The sequence below is a fragment of the Haematobia irritans genome, chromosome 2, assembly GCF_050003625.1.
Source record: "Haematobia irritans isolate KBUSLIRL chromosome 2, ASM5000362v1, whole genome shotgun sequence".
Lineage (NCBI taxonomy): Eukaryota > Metazoa > Arthropoda > Insecta > Diptera > Muscidae > Haematobia > Haematobia irritans.
Window position 1 is genome coordinate 67,544,986 of NC_134398.1, and position 19,879 is coordinate 67,564,864.

Below are 19,879 nucleotides of genomic sequence, written 5' to 3' on the forward strand. Positions count from 1 at the left end.
TCAAACGAGTGTACAAATCACTGTGGATTTTATTTTACCGATGCGCGCGGGGCTGAGTGTTTTATGGTGGTGGTTTTACAAAAGCCGAATTGATTGGTTTTGAGTTTAAGCTCCGCACATTTAGCTAATTGGTTTTTCTTTGACTATGCTTTTTCTTTACTCTTTTCCTTATGACAGGCGCATGTCATAGTCGCTACGCGCAACGGCGGCAAACAAAGAGTAAGGAGGGCATCAAGTTCACGCATGTAGGGATGCCAACCATTGTTGTCTCGTACATATAATAGGTCATTCACCCCTACTTGCGTGAACATACCGCCCCCCTTGCACCAACTGTGCAAAATCCTACAGATCTATTCGTAAAAACTATATAGATACATTTATAATAATGAGATCAACAAAACTATTTTAATTCAGGTAATAATATAAATTCTATGAGATCTGAACACTTAGTTATGTATATAGCAAACTCATGTTGTGATAAAAAAAAAATAAAAGACCAATTAAAATAAGATATCAAGCCTAACCAGAGGCAAAAAAATATTCTTCAAGCCTAACCAGAGGCATACATAAATTCAAATAATAATGATTCTTCTCATTCTCATTCAAAAAGTTGCAAGCTATAATCCCAGCGCTCTTGGTCTACTTCCATATTCCCAAAAAATGTCAAGCCAAAAATAGTGTTCTGGATATAGGGCAATCCCTTTTCTTTTTCAGGTAGACCGAGGAATATTCGCTGCGCCACATCTTGTCCCAAAACAACGGCACATCTGTTCGATAGGTAAAAAGAACAGTCAGCTACGTCACAGCGGTCGTACATGTCCCAGATTGGCGCTGGCTGCACAGAACGTTGAGGTGTGCAAGGCGATGGACACATTCTGGGCTCTAAAGTGACAGTCAAGGTGCGAACTTCACTGCGACGGTCTGTTAGCACAAACTCCGTAGGCATATCCCACTCTTCTTTGAAACGGAACACTCTTACGTCAAGATTACCCGGATACAAGTAGCTCTTTGGTGCATTGGGGTTGATAAGAACTCGTACCAAGTGGGACACTTCCTTGACCTGTGTACGTCGCATCCACACCAAAGCAGTCATGTCCATCCATTCATATTTCAGTGCATCCGCCGGGTGGAGAAGCGTATGGTGGCCAAACCAACAAATACGACATGGCCCACTCTTGCATTGACCAATTTCGTGGGAGAAGGCGAGACAGTTTTCGCAAACCCGGTTTTGGTGGACATGATTTAACTTTTCGTCGAGAGGCATGGCTAGGAATCTGCGGCACAGCTTTAGCGAATGACGAGTCTCGCAAAGTAGGCAGCGGTAGTCATCGTTGTAGTTAGCCATATCTGTAGAGAGACAGAGATTGTGTTTGGTTAGGTTATGAGGTGACCTGAAGAAGCATGTGTGTGGAAAAGAGGCAGACTGGGAAACTCATATAATTGGAAGGCTAATCAAGGCGAGGTAGTAGCACAAGTTTGTGAATTGGACGTGTTATTGGTCCAGCTGCCGTTTTCAGGTCAACAACTCTAATGTGCCCGTCGGACCCCGGGTACAATTTGATAACTCTTCCGAGACGCCACTCGTTAGGCCCTCCTGCTTCCTGACGCAAAACGACCATATCTCCTAATTTAAGGCTTTCTGAAGGCCGTTGCCACTTATTCCTTTTATTCAATTCTTTGAGATAGTCGGATTTCCACCGACGACAAAAATCCTGTTGGATAATTTTAAGTCTGCGCCAACGATTCAAAAGAGACAGTTTTTCGTTAATTTTTTCAGGCTCAGCAGGAGACAGTAGAGATGAACCAACCAAGAAATGTCCTGTGGTCAATACGGAGAAATCTTCTTGACTATCCGACATTGGAGTAAGCGGCCGTGAATTGAGACAGGATTCAATCGAGGCCAGTATAGTACTAAATTCTTCAAATGTGTGGCGTATTTGACCCGAAATTTTCTTTAAATGGGTCTTACAACTTTTTACGCCGGCCTCCCACAGCCCTCCCATGTGAGGTGCAGAGGCAGGGATGAAATGCCACTCCAACTTTTGGTGGCCATAACGAACAGCTGCTTCAGACTTCAGCTCCGACAAGGACTTTACCAAATTTGCTTTTATTTCTCGGGCAGCTCCCACAAAATTACGACCATTGTCGGAATAAATTTTGTTAGGACAGCCTCGACGTGAGACAAATCGTATTAATGCAGCCATGAAAGCTTGGGTAGATAAATCACTCACAACCTCAAGATGAATGGCCTTCGTCGAGAAACAGACAAAAAGGCATATGTAGCATTTGGAAATGCGGCATCCACGACCAGAGAAATTCTTCAGGTCAAATGGACCCGCAAAGTCCACACCCGTATTTGTAAATGGGCGGCTAAATGTGGTCCGTTCAGGGGGTAGAGCCGCCATAATTTGGCCTTGCATAGCCTTTCGTGCCAGTACGCAATCCTTACAGTTATGAACACAAGATCTGATCAAGTTTTTTGCTCGTAAAATCCAACACTCAAGACGTATTGTCGCTAGCATTAGTTGAGGACCTCCATGCAGAGTCAGTTTATGGATAAAGCGTACGTAAAGTTTGGCAAAACTGCTTTTAGGAGACAGAATTACTGGATGTCGTTCACTGTATGATAGTGACAGAGTGGAACCTAGTCGGCCATTGGCTCGAATGAGTTTATCCTTATCGAGAAACGGGGTAAGAGTTAATAGTGGACTTTTGGAGTCAATGGGCTTATCCTGGGACAAAGAACAGTGTTCTTGAGGAAATTTCATCTTTTGAGACAGAAAAATTAAACGATTTCTCGCAAATGCCAATTCAGTCGATGTTAGACGACAGCTGCTGAACTTTGGCCTCTCCTTAGAGGCAGGACGAGTAGCATGAAAAAATCTAAACATATAGGCGATGACGTGAATCGCCCGAGAGAGGCAAGAAAATCGCTCAAGTATATCCTCGAAATCTGCTGACCTAGCTAAATGAACCTGTGTTGGCTTGGCTTCTAGATTCGTATCAGGAATGGTTGCGTTCGAAGGCCAAAACCGATCCTCTTCTTTTAACCATGGTGGTCCCGACCACCAAAGTGTATGATCCTTCAACTCTGAAGGAGTCGCCCCCCGGGTTGCTAGGTCAGCGGGGTTATCACCAGTGGAAACGTGACGCCAACAGTCTCCGACTTTGTCTTGAATTTTGGCAACTCTATTTGCCACGAAGGTTGTCCAAGTATGTGAAGGTTTCTTCAGCCAAGCGAGGACGATAGTTGAGTCGGACCATAAATAGAGAGGCCTGTCATGAACATTTAATTGAGGCAGAAAAATGTTTATCAATTCTGCTAGAAGTAGAGCTCCACACAACTCTAGCCTGGGCAGAGAAAGTTTTTTAATTGGCGCGACTCTTGATTTTGAGACAAGAATATTAGTGTGAATCTGGCCACAACACTTTACCCTCGCGTACAATACAGCTGCATAAGCAAGCTCCGAGGAGTCACAGAATCCGTGAAATTCAATTTCGCATTCGGGCGAATATCTAACCCAACGTGGGATATTTATTTGATCAATATCGACATATTTTTGTATGAATGACTTCCATTTCATTAGAGACATTGGTTTGAGGAAATCATCCCACTCAATTTCGTCCAGCCATAGCTGTTGCATAAATATCTTCGCGGTAATTATAACCGGAGATAACCAACCCAATGGGTCAAAGAGACGCGCAATCACCGACAAAACTTCCCTTTTAGTAAAAGTTTCTTTGTCTTTTAACTTTTCTGAGACAAAATAAAACATATCAGTTTTGGCGTTCCACCTGATTCCCAATGTTTTCGCCGAGCTTTTCTCATCAAAATCCAGAAAATTTTCACTCAACAGAGTGTCTCGAGGCAAGCCCTTTAAAATTTCTTTACTGTTTGAAGTCCACTTTCGAAGTTCAAACCCACCAGATAAAAGAATCCCTTCTAATTCTTTTCTAGCCCTTAGGCCCTCAGAGACAGAATGTGCGCCGGCAAGCGCGTCATCAATATACATATTGTTCCTTAATATCGTTGACCCTAGTGGAAATCTTTTTCCTCATCTTCGGCCAATTGGAGCAGAGTGCGTAGGGCCAAATAAGGCGCGCAATTGACGCCAAATGTTACCGTTCTCAACTGGTAATCTTTAATTTCACTATCTGGATCTGATCTATATAAAATCCGTTGGTACGGGGCATGCTTGGGGTTGACAAAGATTTGCCGATACATCTTTGTGATATCCGCGTTAAAAACAAATTTGTACAATCTCCAATTTAAAATTAGGGTCACTATGTCTTTCTGCAAGACTGGCCCAACATATAATAAGTCGTTCAGACTTTTTCCCTTCGCCGAGGGACATGAGGCATTAAATACCACTCTCAATTTGGTGGAAACACTTTCGGGCTTATATACGCCATGATGAGGCAGATAAAAACAAGGTTCAGATTCTCCCTTTGGAAAATCAACAAGTTCCATATGTCCTAGAGACAAATATTCATTGATCACGTTATCATACATAACCTTAATTTCAGGCTTTCGTGTCAGTGATTGTTCATTTCGTAGGAATTGACTTAGAGCCACATATCTGTTTGAATTACTAAGTGCACCCACTTTTGGGTCAGATTTGAATGGCAAGTCGACGGTGTACCTTCCCGTCACATCTCGTTTAACAGTGGAGCGATATATGTCTTCACATATTTTATCTTCTTCAGAAATTCGTGCTTCCTTTGGAAGTTCTTCGATTTCCCAAAATCGAGACAGTTGCTCATCTATTGACACTCTTGTACAATGAGCTACCCGAGACACATTCATCGAAGTCCTATTGTACGTTGGGCCAGTTACGATCCATCCAAAGACCGTTTTCTGTGCCACAAGCGAACCAAGAATGCCGTGTTGTACTCCATTGAGTAAAATTAGTGGATATAAATTTCCTCCTATGAGGATATCCACCGGACCGCTAACATAAAAATGTGGGTCAGCAAAATCTAATTTAGGCAATTGTGAAGAAGAAAAATTATCAAAGGAATGTGTTGGAACATTTCCTGTTACATCTGGGACAACAAGTGCATCTATTTCTAATGAAAAGTTCGGATCAAACACCGAACCGATTGTAAAATATGCCAATTTAGTGCATTTGGTTAAATGCTCGCCGCCTAATCCAGAAATATCGGCAGAAATAGCTTTCGTAGATAATTTAAGTATTCTTCTAAGTCTCTCAGAGACAAATGAATCATCCGCACAAGGATCAATTAGCGCTCGGGCTTTATGAGAAATACCATCTTTGATAACAGTTATCCATGCAGTAGCTAACATCGTTTTATTAGAAACAGTTGTATGATATGCCCTAACGTTCCCTGAAGTTGAAGCTGAGGGCTGTTCCTCTTGAGGCATTGTATTGTTATTAGTCGCTAACTGTGAATTCGATTTACTATTACTTTGATTATTATTTCCTTTTTGGGGAAGATTCGGTCTGTGTAACAGCGTATGATGTTTTAAATTACATTCGGAACACGTTTTCTGACTATGGCATTCTGAAACCATGTGTCCCAAAGACAAACAATTCATACAATATTTGTCCCGTCTTACAATTGAAATCCTATTTTTATAGTTCATACTCATGAACTTGGGACAGGAACGTAAGATGTGATTTCCTTTGCACAAACTGCATTTCTGGGCATTTACTTTTGTGTGATGTACTTTAAAACTTTTAGATTTATCAAAATTATTATACTTTTGCCGCTGAGGCAGAGATGAATTTGAAGTATGTGGGCCATAAATGTCCGATACACTTTCTAACGCATGAAACCTTTCAGTTAGAAACTTATCAAGTTCCTCCCACTTCGGTATTTCAGTCTTTTGAGCAACTGACTGCTCCCACAGAGACAATGTTAACTTTGGCAATTTTGAAGAACATTGATATATAAATATCGGATCCCACGAACCAATGTCGATTTTATATAGTTTGAGAACTGATATCGCATTATTAATTTCGCGTTGCAATTTCTTCAGACCGCTAGAAGATTCTTGCGTACACTGAGGCAGATTAAAAATTGTTCGTAATTGATTGTTAATTACTATGCGTTTATTCTCGTATTGATTACGCAAGTTTTCCCACGCAATTTCAAAACCTTCAGACGTTAATGGGATATGTCTATTTATTTCACGTGCTTCTCCACTCGTTTTTTGGAAAAGGTGGTACAATTTCTCTACAGCGCTCAATTTTTTATTATTCACATATATAGCAGTGAATAAATCCCTAAAACTGGGCCAATTCAAATAGTCACCATGGAAAATTTCCGTATCACACGGCGGGACAGAAATTGAGCTACCAGTCTTTTGACTTGGGGGGGAAACAGATTCCTTTATCTTTGACTTGATATCCCCAATGAAAGCCATACATCGAATGTAACTGTTGTGAACTTCAACTTTCTTCTTTTTTAAAGTTACTTTGTCTTTCTTTTCACAAGCTGGGTCGTTGATACATTTTCTATAAAAATCCTTCCACTCATTATACATGCTTTGCAGCTCTTGTTGTTCTGCCTCGATCGACATTTCATTGTATTGCAATACCTCAGATTGTTTTAAGTTTTGTTCATAGGTAGTGACCTCATCGCACAAAATGAGATATTCTTCCAACAGCCCCATCTTTAATTGAGACAGATATACGAATACAAATTCTTTCCTTTGAGAAAGGCAAATATTGCACAGCTGTGTGATGAGACAGCAAAAAATCCACAAATTTTCCGAATAAGATTTCTCTTAGCTCAATGTACCGATTTTTAAATCAAATCAGCGCAAAAGAATCCCACGAAATTAAAAGGAACAAATTTATTTGATAATAAATCTGCGCTATATCTCATATGCAATAACGAATTCGTGCTAATACAATTGCAAATATTTCACAAAAGTACGAGGCAGTTTTATTAATTATATGTCGGAATGTATTTGGTAGTATTTAAATTGTTGAGTTGAGACAAGAAAATGTGGATTTCAACTCGTGATTAAATACAAAGCTCTTAAACCAACAAAATTGTATGGCGAAATGGGGAAATTATTGCAAAAAAAAATTTTCGAAAAAAGTTGCATTCGATGTTGTTTTAGCCCACTGTGTCCGTGAGACATAGGATTCAGTGACCTATGGATCTGTGTTCTATCTGTTATCTCGATAATCTGGGTATTTATTCACTCTTATACTTGAAATAACTAAATATTAAATTTCTCAGCTTGAGACAAACGAGCCGCTGTATATCAATAATTTAGCGCATGCAAATACCTCCACAAAGAGACAAAATTACACCAAAATTCCAAAATTATTCGGCCAAAATAATTTTCTAATCCGTCGGATGTGGTGAAATAACTAATATTTATATAATTGTTTACCATTAATTGAATATTTGTAAGGCCGTTGTAAAAAATTTCTTTTAGTGTATTTCATCATTCACAACAGAAAAATTTTCAAATTTGAGACAATTGAGCCCACTGTACGCAATTTCCAATTTCATGAAAGTATGTTGCTTTCCTTTGAGACAGAATACTTCTTTCTTTATGTTCTCTTAAATCGTAATGATGCTACTGCGCTGCCCAATGATCACGTATGCCCAATAATAATTGTCAAACGTCAATACCAAATGTGCAAAACAAATCCCAGTTATGCTTTGTTACACCACAGTGTTACATATTCAACAAAATTGAAACAGTTAAAAAAAATTAAAACGATTTTTGCGTAAAGCCTTTTTGAGACAGTTAATATTCCCTTGAGACAATAAATAGAGTGATTCGCCGACCTGTACTCCTTACAAGTGTGCGTACTCCTGTATGTAATGAACTTTATGTAGTTATATTTCTCACAAAACGGACCCAAATTCGTTTTGTTAGTCGGCCAAGAGACAGAGAAAATATTTTAAATGTATGTACGTATGTACTTTATGCATAAGCAAATATAGCAACTCGCTGACTTGTCCTTTGACAAGTGTGCTAATAATATTTTTTTTTTTGTTTAAGAGACAATAATTTAATTCGACATTCGACTTGGTTTCACTTCACTGTGCTACGGCAAACATTTCTTTCCAACCATCGACCATTCCACTATGAGTGGAATACACAAATCTCATTTGACTGATCTCTATGACTCTCTTTGCATTCCACAATGCAAATCATAGGCAAACGAAGAGACATAAACAAAGTATGAAAACAACCACCAAATTTTGCAACAGCCGAAAACGTCACCAAAATATCCCGGTTGGGAACAAAAACAAAATCACTGGCTGTGCTTTTCTATGTATTTGTGCGTGTGTGAAGCAGAAAAATGTTGACGTTTGCCCTTGAAATGAAATGACCTGCATCAACAAAGAATGCACATGAAGCAGCCACAAAATATAACTGTATTTATTTACAAAATATTCTAGAACATTTGAGAATATTTTTTTTTTTATGTTTCTTTTCTTATTGGACTATGCCAAAAATTTTGAGGCAGCGTATGCAACAACAATTATGTGACTTTCCATAGGGGCAGCAACAGGGGCAATATAAATTCTTTTCCACACTCCAAAAAAAATTATATTTGTACGTACCTCTGTAATCCGAATTACTTTGGCCTGGTTATTAAAATTTTTTTCAAAATTTACTGACCGTAGGTTCGTCAAAACCGAGAAGGACCATATGTTAGGGCCTGTCCCCAACCCTCCGGCCTTATTGTAGCAACTTCGAATAGGGCAGTATGTCTGGCACGTTGGGATGGATTTGTTGATCGCCTTGTAGAAGCAGAAAAATGGTTGGAGCTAATCTCCTGGTGGTTGATCACAAGCCTCGTAGGGGCAAATTAATGAAGTTATCTTTCTAAGCACTATAGACAAAAACACTTCACTTTCCGTTTAATTTGGTCAGAAGAACACTTCTTTTTATTTATGATTTTGTTCAAATTCACTTCTATGGCTTAACACTGATTTCTTTGATTATTGTTTGTTTCCTTGTTTGCCGCTGTTTATTTCTTGTAATTCAAACGAGTGTACAAATCACTGTGGATTTTATTTTACCGATGCGCGCGGGGCTGAGTGTTTTATGGTGGTGGTTTTACAAAAGCCGAATTGATTGGTTTTGAGTTTAAGCTCCGCACATTTAGCTAATTGGTTTTTCTTTGACTATGCTTTTTCTTTACTCTTTTCCTTATGACAGGCGCATGTCATAGTCGCTACGCGCAACGGCGGCAAACAAAGAGTAAGGAGGGCATCAAGTTCACGCATGTAGGGATGCCAACCATTGTTGTCTCGTACATATAATAGGTCATTCACCCCTACTTGCGTGAACAATAACGGATACTTCGAAGTAAAAAATATTTTCTTAATTCGAAAAAAAAAACTTTAAACCAAAGACGCTAAATCCTCAAAATAAATCTTAGCCTATAGTTGAAGCATTTTTATCTTAAATCTAAAGTCTCAATATTTCAGTTAATTTAAGGACAATTTCTTTAAATCAAAAATGTGTTTCTTTACTTTAAGGAAAATTAGCATTAGTTCAAAGATAGGCGACTTTAACGGAGGGACGCAAATTTACAAAATTTGTGTCCTAAATTTAATGAAAAAATTTTGAAAGAAAAATTATAAACTTTATTTTAATTAAAATTTCATTATTTTAAAGAAATTTGTCCTTGATATATTGTAAATTTTGCATCCTAAAATTTAGGTTGCATAAATATCACGTAAATATTTTTTCATTGTATTCAGTGTCGGTTCAGATTTAGATATAGCACCCATATATACCTTACGTCCGATTTACACTTATATGGTCTCAAAAGCCAGAGTTTTGCCCTGATTTGCTTCAAATTTTGCACAAAGAGTACGGTTATTAGTACCCAGCAAAAACTAGGTAACCACATCTCATTACAATTTACATTACCAGGAGAAAAGGTGTCATTACATATTCCATTACATTGTGGTGAGTTATAATGACTAACTTGTAATGTAACGGTAATTCTGAAGATTTTTCCGTTAAGGAATATTCTTCACGAATAGTTCATAATAATTGTGTTTTAAATTAATGACATTACCATATTATGTTATGTTTTAAATAAACGCTTTATTATACCTCATTCACATTACACTTTCAAAATCGACTTCACTAGATTTCAACTGTCATTTGCCTTATAAAGAGGGTTATATATTAGAGGTGTACACGTGAGTAATAGTTTACTCACGCTCACGCACACTCACGACGAAAAAAACTTACTCACGCACACTCACGCATGATATTGTGTGGTAGGACTCACGCTCACGTATACTCACGAAAGGAAAATTTGTACTCACGCACATTCACACACGAAAATGTCGCAACTTACTAAAAATACCGTAACTCACGAAAAATATCGTGACTCACGAAAAATATCGTGACTCACGAAAAATATCGTGACTCACGAAAAATATCGTGACTCACGAAAAATGTCGTGACTCACGAATAATTTGATGGATAATTTACCTCAGCGACGTGTCTGAATACATGCACGGATGAAAAATACTGTTTTTCATATGTTTGGCTATAAACATTATATGTTTGGAACACAAATTTTTAAACACAATATTTTTGAGTGCAAGCATATAATGTTCATAAACTAGCATAACATGTTTGGGACATATATGTTAATATGTTAGAACATATTATGTTTGGGACATAAAATGTTTGTAAATATAATATGCTTGGATGCAAACATATATTAATTTAGAAATAGCCTATAAACATATATGTGTTTAGTAGCTTGGAGCGCTATTTAACAGGGAGCGATATTGAATTAAGTTGGTGGTTGTTGCTTGTTATTACAAAATTAACATTTTATTTTTCCTTGGGCAATTGATCAGCTACTTCTTTGATCCTTACAAACTGTGTGGTCCGCTGTTCGAATCCCCGTCCGGCAAAAGGTAAAATTAAAATAAAAAAAAATCATACAATTGAATAATTTCTTCTACAATGTTTGTATTACAGAAAAAGGTGCTAAGAACTAAAAAATCTCGTGGAAGTGAGAAAGATGTGGGGGAATATACAATTGGGCAGAAACAAAATTTTGAGCATTCAGGTCGAAAACCTCTGTTGTTAGCACCTATATTACCTGTTTATTTTCATAATTCATTATGATTGTAAATATATAAATAACTAAATAAAATTTTGAGCACAATATTGTTTGGGAGAATTTTTTTTAAGCATATAATATTTTTGGGTGCAAACTGCTTCCAAACATATTATATGTTCACATAATAACATATTGTTTTTTGGAAGACAACATTATTGAATTTGGATGCAAAAATACAAAATGTTTGGAACTTAGACTACCCAAACATATATTGTTTAGACCAATATGCTTTCAAACATATTATATATTGGAAGAGATCAAACATATAAAAATATATATGCTTGAAGCAAAATATGTTTGGGAGTATATGTTACAGAAGTGATTTTTTGTGAGCGTGTGAGCATTATTAAAATCGACAGCGTTATTAAATTCTTAACTTCCCAGGTGTCACTAAAATTGTAAATAAATTTAACTCTTAAGCGTTTTATGTTGGTGAGCGGGAATATTTTCGTAAGTGCAATTCCTCACTCACGTAGATATTGTTTTCGTGACTCACGCTCCCGCACGACATTTTGGTTTGTTAATTACGCTCACGCATACTCACACCGTTCCCATGAGCGTGACTAACGACTCACGCGTAAGTCACGAAAATTTCGTGTTACGTGCACACCTCTATAATATATCCCTGTTAGTAGATTCCGAACTAATGTGAATGGGCTATTAGGAATATTATTATGACGTAATTGACGAATCTAACTCCATTAAGCAGCAACATTTATTTCTATTTTAAGTGTAAAATTAATTTGCGTGTAATCTTATTTAGATGATTTGTTACATTTCTGTTTATTTCTACAATATTCGTTTCTATTCAAGTTTGTACGATTTCCACTTATATGGCCTCAAAAGCCATAGCTTTACCCTGATTTGCTTCAAATTTTGTATATGTACGCCAGAGTTGGGTAGATTGTTTCATAATTTAAACCCATTTTCAATGGGAGTTTCCTTCAGTTGACTCGATAGTTTCCACAGAGAATATATTTAAGATGCTATTTGGACTAATTGGTTCAGATTTAGATAATGCCTCATATATTCGTTCTTCCGGTTTATAAAAATAAGACCAGAATACCCACATTTTACACAGAATTCTGTGATGATTTCCCCATATCGTAGTCATATTCTACACACTGTATTGCCAGACTTTCCACAGAACGGTCGAGTTTTAAATAAAGCTCCGATTTGTGGAAATATCGCCCGACTTTCCCAAATAATATATCGCCATTGCTAAGTATCAAAAATGTTAAATATTACTCAAATTGTCCTATATATCGAATACGTATGTATCGCCCGATAAATCGTAAATCTTATTTCGTACAATTGCATTAAAATTGCTCTAGCTTTATATTTCCCATACTTTTTTACTAACATTGTGTTTCATCCCAGGGCGTTAGCCGATTTCAATTTTAATTCTAGAGATTTTATAGAAGTACAAAAAATTGTCTCCAAATCGGTTAAGATATAAATATTTGTATATGGGAATATAAACCTTCATAATAAATCCCAACAAATTTGAAGGAGTTGAAATGGTAACACAAACTTTGGTCTACATAGTGGGTATAAAATAGTCTGTTTTTTTATACCCTCCATCATAGGATGGGGGTATATTAACTTTGTCATTCCGTTTGTAACATATCGAAATATTGCTCTAAGACCCCATAAAGTATATATATTCTGGGTCGTGGTGAAATTCTGAGTCGATCTAAGCATGTCCGTCCGTCCGTCCGTCCGTCTGTTGAAATCACGCTAACTTCCGAACGAAACAAGCTATCGACTTGAAACTTGGCACAAGTAGTTGTTATCGATGTAGGTCGGATGGTATTGAAAGTGGGCCATATCGGTCCACTTTTACGTATAGCCCCCATATAAAGGGACCCTCAGATTTGGCTTGTGGAGCCTCTAACAGAAGCATATTTCATTCGATCCGGCTGAAATTTGGTATATGGTGTTGATATATGGTCTCTAACAACCATGCAAAAATTGGTCCACATCGGTTCATAATTATATATAGCCCCCATATAAACCGATCCCCAGATTTGGCTTGTGGAGCCTAAAAGAGAAGCAAATTTCATCCGATCCGGCTGAAATTTGGTACATGGTGTTGGTAGATGGTCTCTAACAATCATGCAAAAATTTGTCCACATCGGTCCATAATTATATATAGCCCCCATATAAACCGATCCCCAGATTTGGCTTGTGGAGCCTCTAAGAGAAGCATATTTCATCCGATCCGCCTGAAATTTGGTACATGGTGTTGGTAGATGGTCTCTAACAATCATGCAAAAATTGGTCCACATCGGTCCATAATTATATATAGCCCCCATATAAACCGATCCCCAGATTTGGCTTGTGGAGCCTCTAAGAGAAGCATATTTCATCCGATCCGGCTGAAATTTGGTACATGGTGTTGGTAGATGGTCTCTAACAATCACACAAAAATTGGTCCACGTCGGTCCATAATTATATATAGCCCCCATATAAACCGATCCCCAGATTTGGGTTGCGGAGCCTCAAAGAGAAGCAAATTTCATCCGATCCGCCTGAAATTAGGTACATGATATTGTTATATGGTCTCTAATAACCATGCAAAAATTGGTCCACATCGGTTCATAATTATATATAGCCTCCATATAAACCGATCCCCAGATTTGGCTTGCGAAGTCTCCAAGAGAAGCAAATTTCATCCAATCCGGTTGTAATTTTGAACATGGTGTTAGTATATGATCTTTAACAATCTTGCCAGAATTGGTCCATATCGGTCCATAATTATATATAGCCCCCATATAAACCGATCCCCAGATTTGGCTTGTGGAGCCTCTAAGAGAAGCATATTTCATCCGATCCGGCTGAAATTTGGTACATGGTGTTGGTAGATGGTCTCTAACAATCACGCAAAAATTGGTCCACATCGGTCCATAATTATATATAGCCCCCATATAAACCGATCCCCAGATTTGGGTTGCGGAGCCTCAAAGAGAAGCAAATTTCATCCGATCCGCCTGAAATTAGGTACGTGATATTGTTATATGGTCTCTAATAACCATGCAAAAATTGGTCCACATCGGTCCATAATTATATATAGCCCCCATATAAAACGTTCTCCCGATTTGACCTCCGGAGCCTCTTGGAGGAGCAAAATTCATCCGATCCGGTTCAAATTAGGAACGTGGTGTTAGTATATGGTCGCTAACAACCATACAACAATTCGTCCAATCACACAAAAATTAGTCCATATCGGTTCATAATCATGGTTGCCACTAGAGCCAAAAATAATCTACCAAAATTTTATTTATATAGAAAATTTTGTCAAAATTTTATTTCTATAGAAAATTTTGTCAAAATTTTATTTCTATAGAAAATTTGTCAAAATTTTATTTCTAGAGAAAATTTTTTTAAAATTTTATGCGGTTCATAATAAAATTTTCATCATTGTCAAAATTTTAGTTCTATAGAAAATTTTGTTCAAATTTTATTCGGTTCATAATCATGGTTGCCACTCGAGCCAAAAATAATCTACCAAGATTTTATTTCTATAGAATATTTTGTCAAGTCTATTTCTATAGAAAATTTTGTTAAAATTTTATTTCTGTAGAAATTTTTGTCAAAATTTTTTTCTATAGAAAATTTTGTCAAAATTTTTATTTCTATAGAAAATTTTATTTCTATAGAAAATTTTGTTAAAATTTTATTTCTGTAGAAAGTTTTGTCAAAATTTTATGTCTACTTTGTCAAACTGAATTATATATGTATTGGATTGATATTTTTTGATTTAATATATACCACGTATGGACTTACATACAATGTAGAAGATGGTGTTAGGAGGTTTTAAAATACCTTGCCAGTGTTGCAGTGTTTAGAAGAAGTTTCTACGCAATCCATGATGGAGGGTACATAAGCTTCGGCCTGGCCGAACTTACGGCCGTATATACTTGTTTGATTTAATATATACCACGTATGGACTTACATACAATGTAGAAGATGGTGTTAGGAGGTTTTAAAATACCTTGCCAGTGTTGCAGTGTTTAGAAGAAGTTTCTACGCAATCCATGATGGAGGGTACATAAGCTTCGGCCTGGCCGAACTTACGGCCGTATATACTTGTTTTTAATTAATTAACGAGAGTTTTATCTATATTCTTTTTCAGCGTTACTATTAAAATTCTGTTCGTTCGTACACGGATGAAAAAGACTGTTTTTCATATGTTTGGCTATAAACATTATATGTTTGGAAAACAAATTTTTAAACACAATATTTTTGAGTGCAAGCATATAATGTTCATAAACTAGCATAACATGTTTGGTACATATATGTTAATATGTTAGAACATATTATGTTTGGGACATAAAATGTTTTTAAATATTATATGCTTGGATGCAACATATATTAATTTAGAAATAGCATATAAACATATATGTGTTTAGTAGCTTGGAGCGCTATTTAACAGGGAGCGATATTGAATTAAGTTTGTGGTTGTTGCTTGTTATTACAAAATTAACATTTTATTTTTCCTTGGGCAATTGATCAGCTACTTCTTTGATCCTTACAAACTGTGTGGTCCGCTGTTCGAATCCCCGTCCGGCAAAAGGTAAAATTAAAATAAAAAAAATCATACAATTGAATAATTTCTTCTACAATGTTTGTATTACAGAAAAAGGTGCTAAGAACTAAAAAATCTCGTGGAAGTGAGAAAGATGTGGGGGAATATACAATTGGGCAGAAACAAAATTTTGAGCATTCAGGTCGAAAACCTCTGTTGTTAGCACCTATATTACCTGTTTATTTTCATAATTCATTATGATTGTAAATATATAAATAAATAAATAAAATTTTGAGCACAATATTGTTTGGGAGAATTTTTTTAAGCATATAATATTTTTGGGTGCAAAATGCTTCCAAACATATTATATGTTCACATAATAACATATTGTTTTTTAGAAGACAACATTATTGAATTTGGATGCAAAAATACAAAATGTTTGGAACTTAGACTACCCAAACATATATTGTTTAGACCAATATGCTTTCAAACATATTATATATTGAAAGAGATCAAACATATAAATGTTTGGGCAATACCCAAAAATGTATATGCTTGAAGCAAAATATGTTTGGGAGTATATGTTACAGAAGCGATTTTTTGTGAGCGTGTAGTTGATGACGAAAGTACAGCCGATTTTCTCCTTTTGCCTGATAAACCAACGATCGAACATCCTCGTTTTTATACCCTTCACCACTACTGTGGTACAGGGTATAATAAGTTTGTGCATTTGTATGTAACGCCAAGAAGGAGTAATCATAGACCAACCTTTTAGTATACGGATCGGCTTAGAATTAAATTCTGAGTCGATTTAGCGATGTCCGTCTGTCTGTCTGTCCTTCTGTCTGTCTGTCTGTTAATGTATTTTTGTGTGCAAAGTAGAGCTCGCAGTTTTAGTCCGATTGTCCTAAAATTTGGTATAGGGTCCTGTTTCGGCTCAAAGACGATCCCTATTGATTTTGGAAAAAAATCGGTTCAGATTTAGATATAGCTGCCATATATATTTTTCACCGATCTGGTCATAATTGGCGTGTATATCAACCGATCTTCCTCAAATTCCGTACATCCGAATATTTTATGAGTTTCGAAAAACTTGCAAAATATCAGCAAAATCGGTGCAGATTTAGATATAGCTCCCATATATAGCTTTCGCCCGATTTACACTCATTTGCCCACAGAGGCAAATTTTTTGCTCCGATTTAGTTAAAATTTTGCACAGGGAGTAGAATTGGCATTGTAGCTATGCGTGCCAAATTTGGTTGAAATAGGTTCAGATTTAGATATAGCTCTCATATATATGTTTTTTGATTTCGACAAAAATGGTCAAAATACCAACATTTTCCTTGTAAAATCGCCACTGCTTAGTCGAAAAGTTGTAAAAATGACTATAATATTCCTAAACTTCTAATACATATATATATATATAACAATAAATCATAAATAAACTTTTTCGAAGTTTCCTTAAAATTGCTTCAGATTTAAACGTTTCCCATATTTATACCCTTCACCTCCACTGTGGTACAGGGTATAATAAGTTTGTGCATTTGTATGTAACGCCAAGAAGGAGTAATCATAGACCAACCTTTTAGTATACGGATCGGCTTAGAATTAAATTCTGAGTCGATTTAGCGATGTCCGTCTGTCTGTCTGTCCGTCTGTCTGTCTGTCTGTCTGTCTGTTGATGTATTTTTGTGTGCAAAGTACAGCTCGCAGTTTTAGTCCGATTGTCCTAAAATTTAGTGTAGGGGCTCAAAGATGATCCCTATTGATTTTGGAAAAAATCGGTTCAGATTTAGATATAGCTGCCATATATATTTTTCACCGATCTGGTCATAATTGGCGTGTATATCAACCGATCTTCCTCAAATTCCGTACATCCGAATATTTTATGAGTCTCGAAAAACTTGCAAAATATCAGCAAAATCGGTTCAGATTTAGATATAGCTCCCATATATAGCTTTCGCCCGATTTACACTCATATGACAACAGAGGCCAATTTTTAACTCCGATTTAGTTGAAATTTTGCACAGGGAGTAGAATTAGCATTGTAGCTATGCGTGCCAAATTTGGTTGAAATCGGTTCAGCTTTAGATATAGCTCCCATATATATGTTTTTCTGATTTCGACAAAAATGGTCAAAATACCAACATTTTTCTTGTAAAATCGCCACTGCTTAGTCGAAAAGTTGTAAAAATGACTCTAATTTTCCTAAACTTCTAATACATATATATCGAGCGATAAATCATAAATAAACTTTTTCGAAGTTTCCTTAAAATTGCTTCAGATTTAAACGTTTCCCATAGTTTTTTACTAACATTGTGTTCCACCCTAGTGCATTAGCCGACTTAAATTTTGAGTCTATAGATTTTGTAGAAGTCTATCAAATTCTTCCAGATCGAGTGATATTTAAATGTATGTATTTGGGACAAACCTTTATATATAGCCCCCAACACAATTGACGGATGTGATATGGTATCGAAAATTTAGATCTACAAAGTGGTGCAGGGTATAATATAGTCGGCCCCGCCCGACTTTAGACTTTCCTTACTGGTTTTTTACTAACATTGTGTTCCACCCTAGTGCATTAGCCGACTTAAATTTTGTGTCTATAGATTTTGTAGAAGTCTATCAAATTCTTCCAGATCGAGTGATATTTAAATGTATGTATTTGGGACAAACCTTTATATATAGCCCCCAACACAATTGACGGATGTGATATGGTATCGAAAATTTAGATCTACAAAGTGGTGCAGGGTATAATATAGTCGGCCCCGCCCGACTTTAGACTTTCCTTACTGGTTTTTTACTAACATTGTGTTCCACCCTAGTGCATTAGCCGACTTAAATTTTGAGTCTATAGATTTTGTAGAAGTCTATCAAATTCTTATAGATCGAGTGATATTTAAATGTATGTATTTGGGACAAACCTTTATATATAGCCCCCAACACATTTGACGGATGTGATATGGTATCGAAAATTTAGATCTACAAAGTGGTGCAGGGTATAATATAGTCGGCCCCGCCCGACTTTAGACTTTCCTTACTGGTTATACATTTAAAACGTGTTGATTTTGAACGAAACGAAAGCATGGTTCTTCTCAAAAAGCCTATAAAATAAATTAAAACAAGAGATATTAGACAATCATCCTAATTTGAACCCAAAGTGGATCAAGGAGGAATTTGTTAGTTCCATTATTTTTGACGTATATAATAATAGACTATATTTTCTGACATCTGAAAATATTTTCTATAGCATGATATTAAAAATATTAAATTTTGAATGTTGGCCAAAAAATTGCATCCGACAGACCATAGTATAACAGTACAGCGTATATATTTGGCCGTAATTACTAGTTTTTAACATGTCTACATCAAAATTCCCATAATATTCTGAAACCCTTATATTTATTTACAAAAAAAACTTCCCAAAATGTGTCCTTTACAAAACATTGTTTTAAGAAGCCAATAACATCAATCGATGGCATGGTCAGAAAAAAATTTGTGGTTGATTCAAACATTTTCATTCCCATACCCTAAATAATTTTCATTGGTCATTTAAGGTTTTGCCAACCATCTTGAAGTTTTAAGGCTAATTTAAAATGATTAATATCAGCAAGCACTCATTCATTGTTGTCAAAGGGTAAAACAAATGTTTTCAGACTGAGATTTCACACGATTCACCGCTCGAGGCAGCCACCGTTCTCAAAGAGCGATTTCATTTTCAATATTTATCTGTGTGACCAGAAAATATTAAATGTGTCTTATCATTTTTGAATGTGTCGACATAAATATTCTTCCCAAAAGTTATAAGCCCAAATGACTACCACAAATATACAGACATTTCTGCTTCTTTAGTAAAAGAAGTATAGTGAAGTCAATAGCAGAAGCAGAACATGCTTGTAGTATCTCAATATCAACATAGATGATGAGGAATTATTTAGGTTATGTTTAGCATCAGCAGTGAATATAAAAATCAAATGAGTATCAGTATAAAGATACGTAAATATCGATGTGGTGGCTCCCATGGAGCAATGGTTAGTACACCTACTTCTTATATGGATAGCCGTGGTCCTTACATTCGAATAATGGTGGCTACTATCCTAATAATAAAGGGTGATTCTTTTGAGGTTAGGATTTTCATGCATTAGTATTTGACAGATCACGTGGGATTTCAGACATGGTGTCAAAGAGAAAGATGCTCAGTATGCTTTGAAATTTCATCATGAATAGACTTACTAAC

General features: G+C 36.3%; 2 protein-coding genes across 2 annotated transcripts; both read right to left on the reverse strand.

Moving 5' to 3' along the window:
• Window positions 1-1,448: 1,448 nt before the first annotated feature.
• LOC142224611 (uncharacterized) lies at window positions 1,449-4,013 on the reverse strand. The gene has a single exon (XM_075294391.1). The coding sequence runs from the start codon at window positions 4,011-4,013 to the stop codon at window positions 1,449-1,451; it is 2,565 nt and encodes an 854-aa protein (XP_075150506.1).
• Window positions 4,014-4,036: 23 nt separating this feature from the next.
• LOC142224612 (uncharacterized) lies at window positions 4,037-6,640 on the reverse strand. The gene has a single exon (XM_075294392.1). It carries the CDS (start codon window positions 6,638-6,640, stop codon window positions 4,037-4,039), a length of 2,604 nt encoding a protein of 867 aa, XP_075150507.1.
• Between the last annotated feature and the right edge of the window lie 13,239 nt (window positions 6,641-19,879).

Coding starts and splice junctions, on each gene's coding strand:
- LOC142224611 (XM_075294391.1), bottom strand. CDS start 4,013: ATGTATATTGATGACGCGCTTGCCGGCGCACATTCTGTCTCTGAGGGC.
- LOC142224612 (XM_075294392.1), bottom strand. CDS start 6,640: ATGGGGCTGTTGGAAGAATATCTCATTTTGTGCGATGAGGTCACTACC.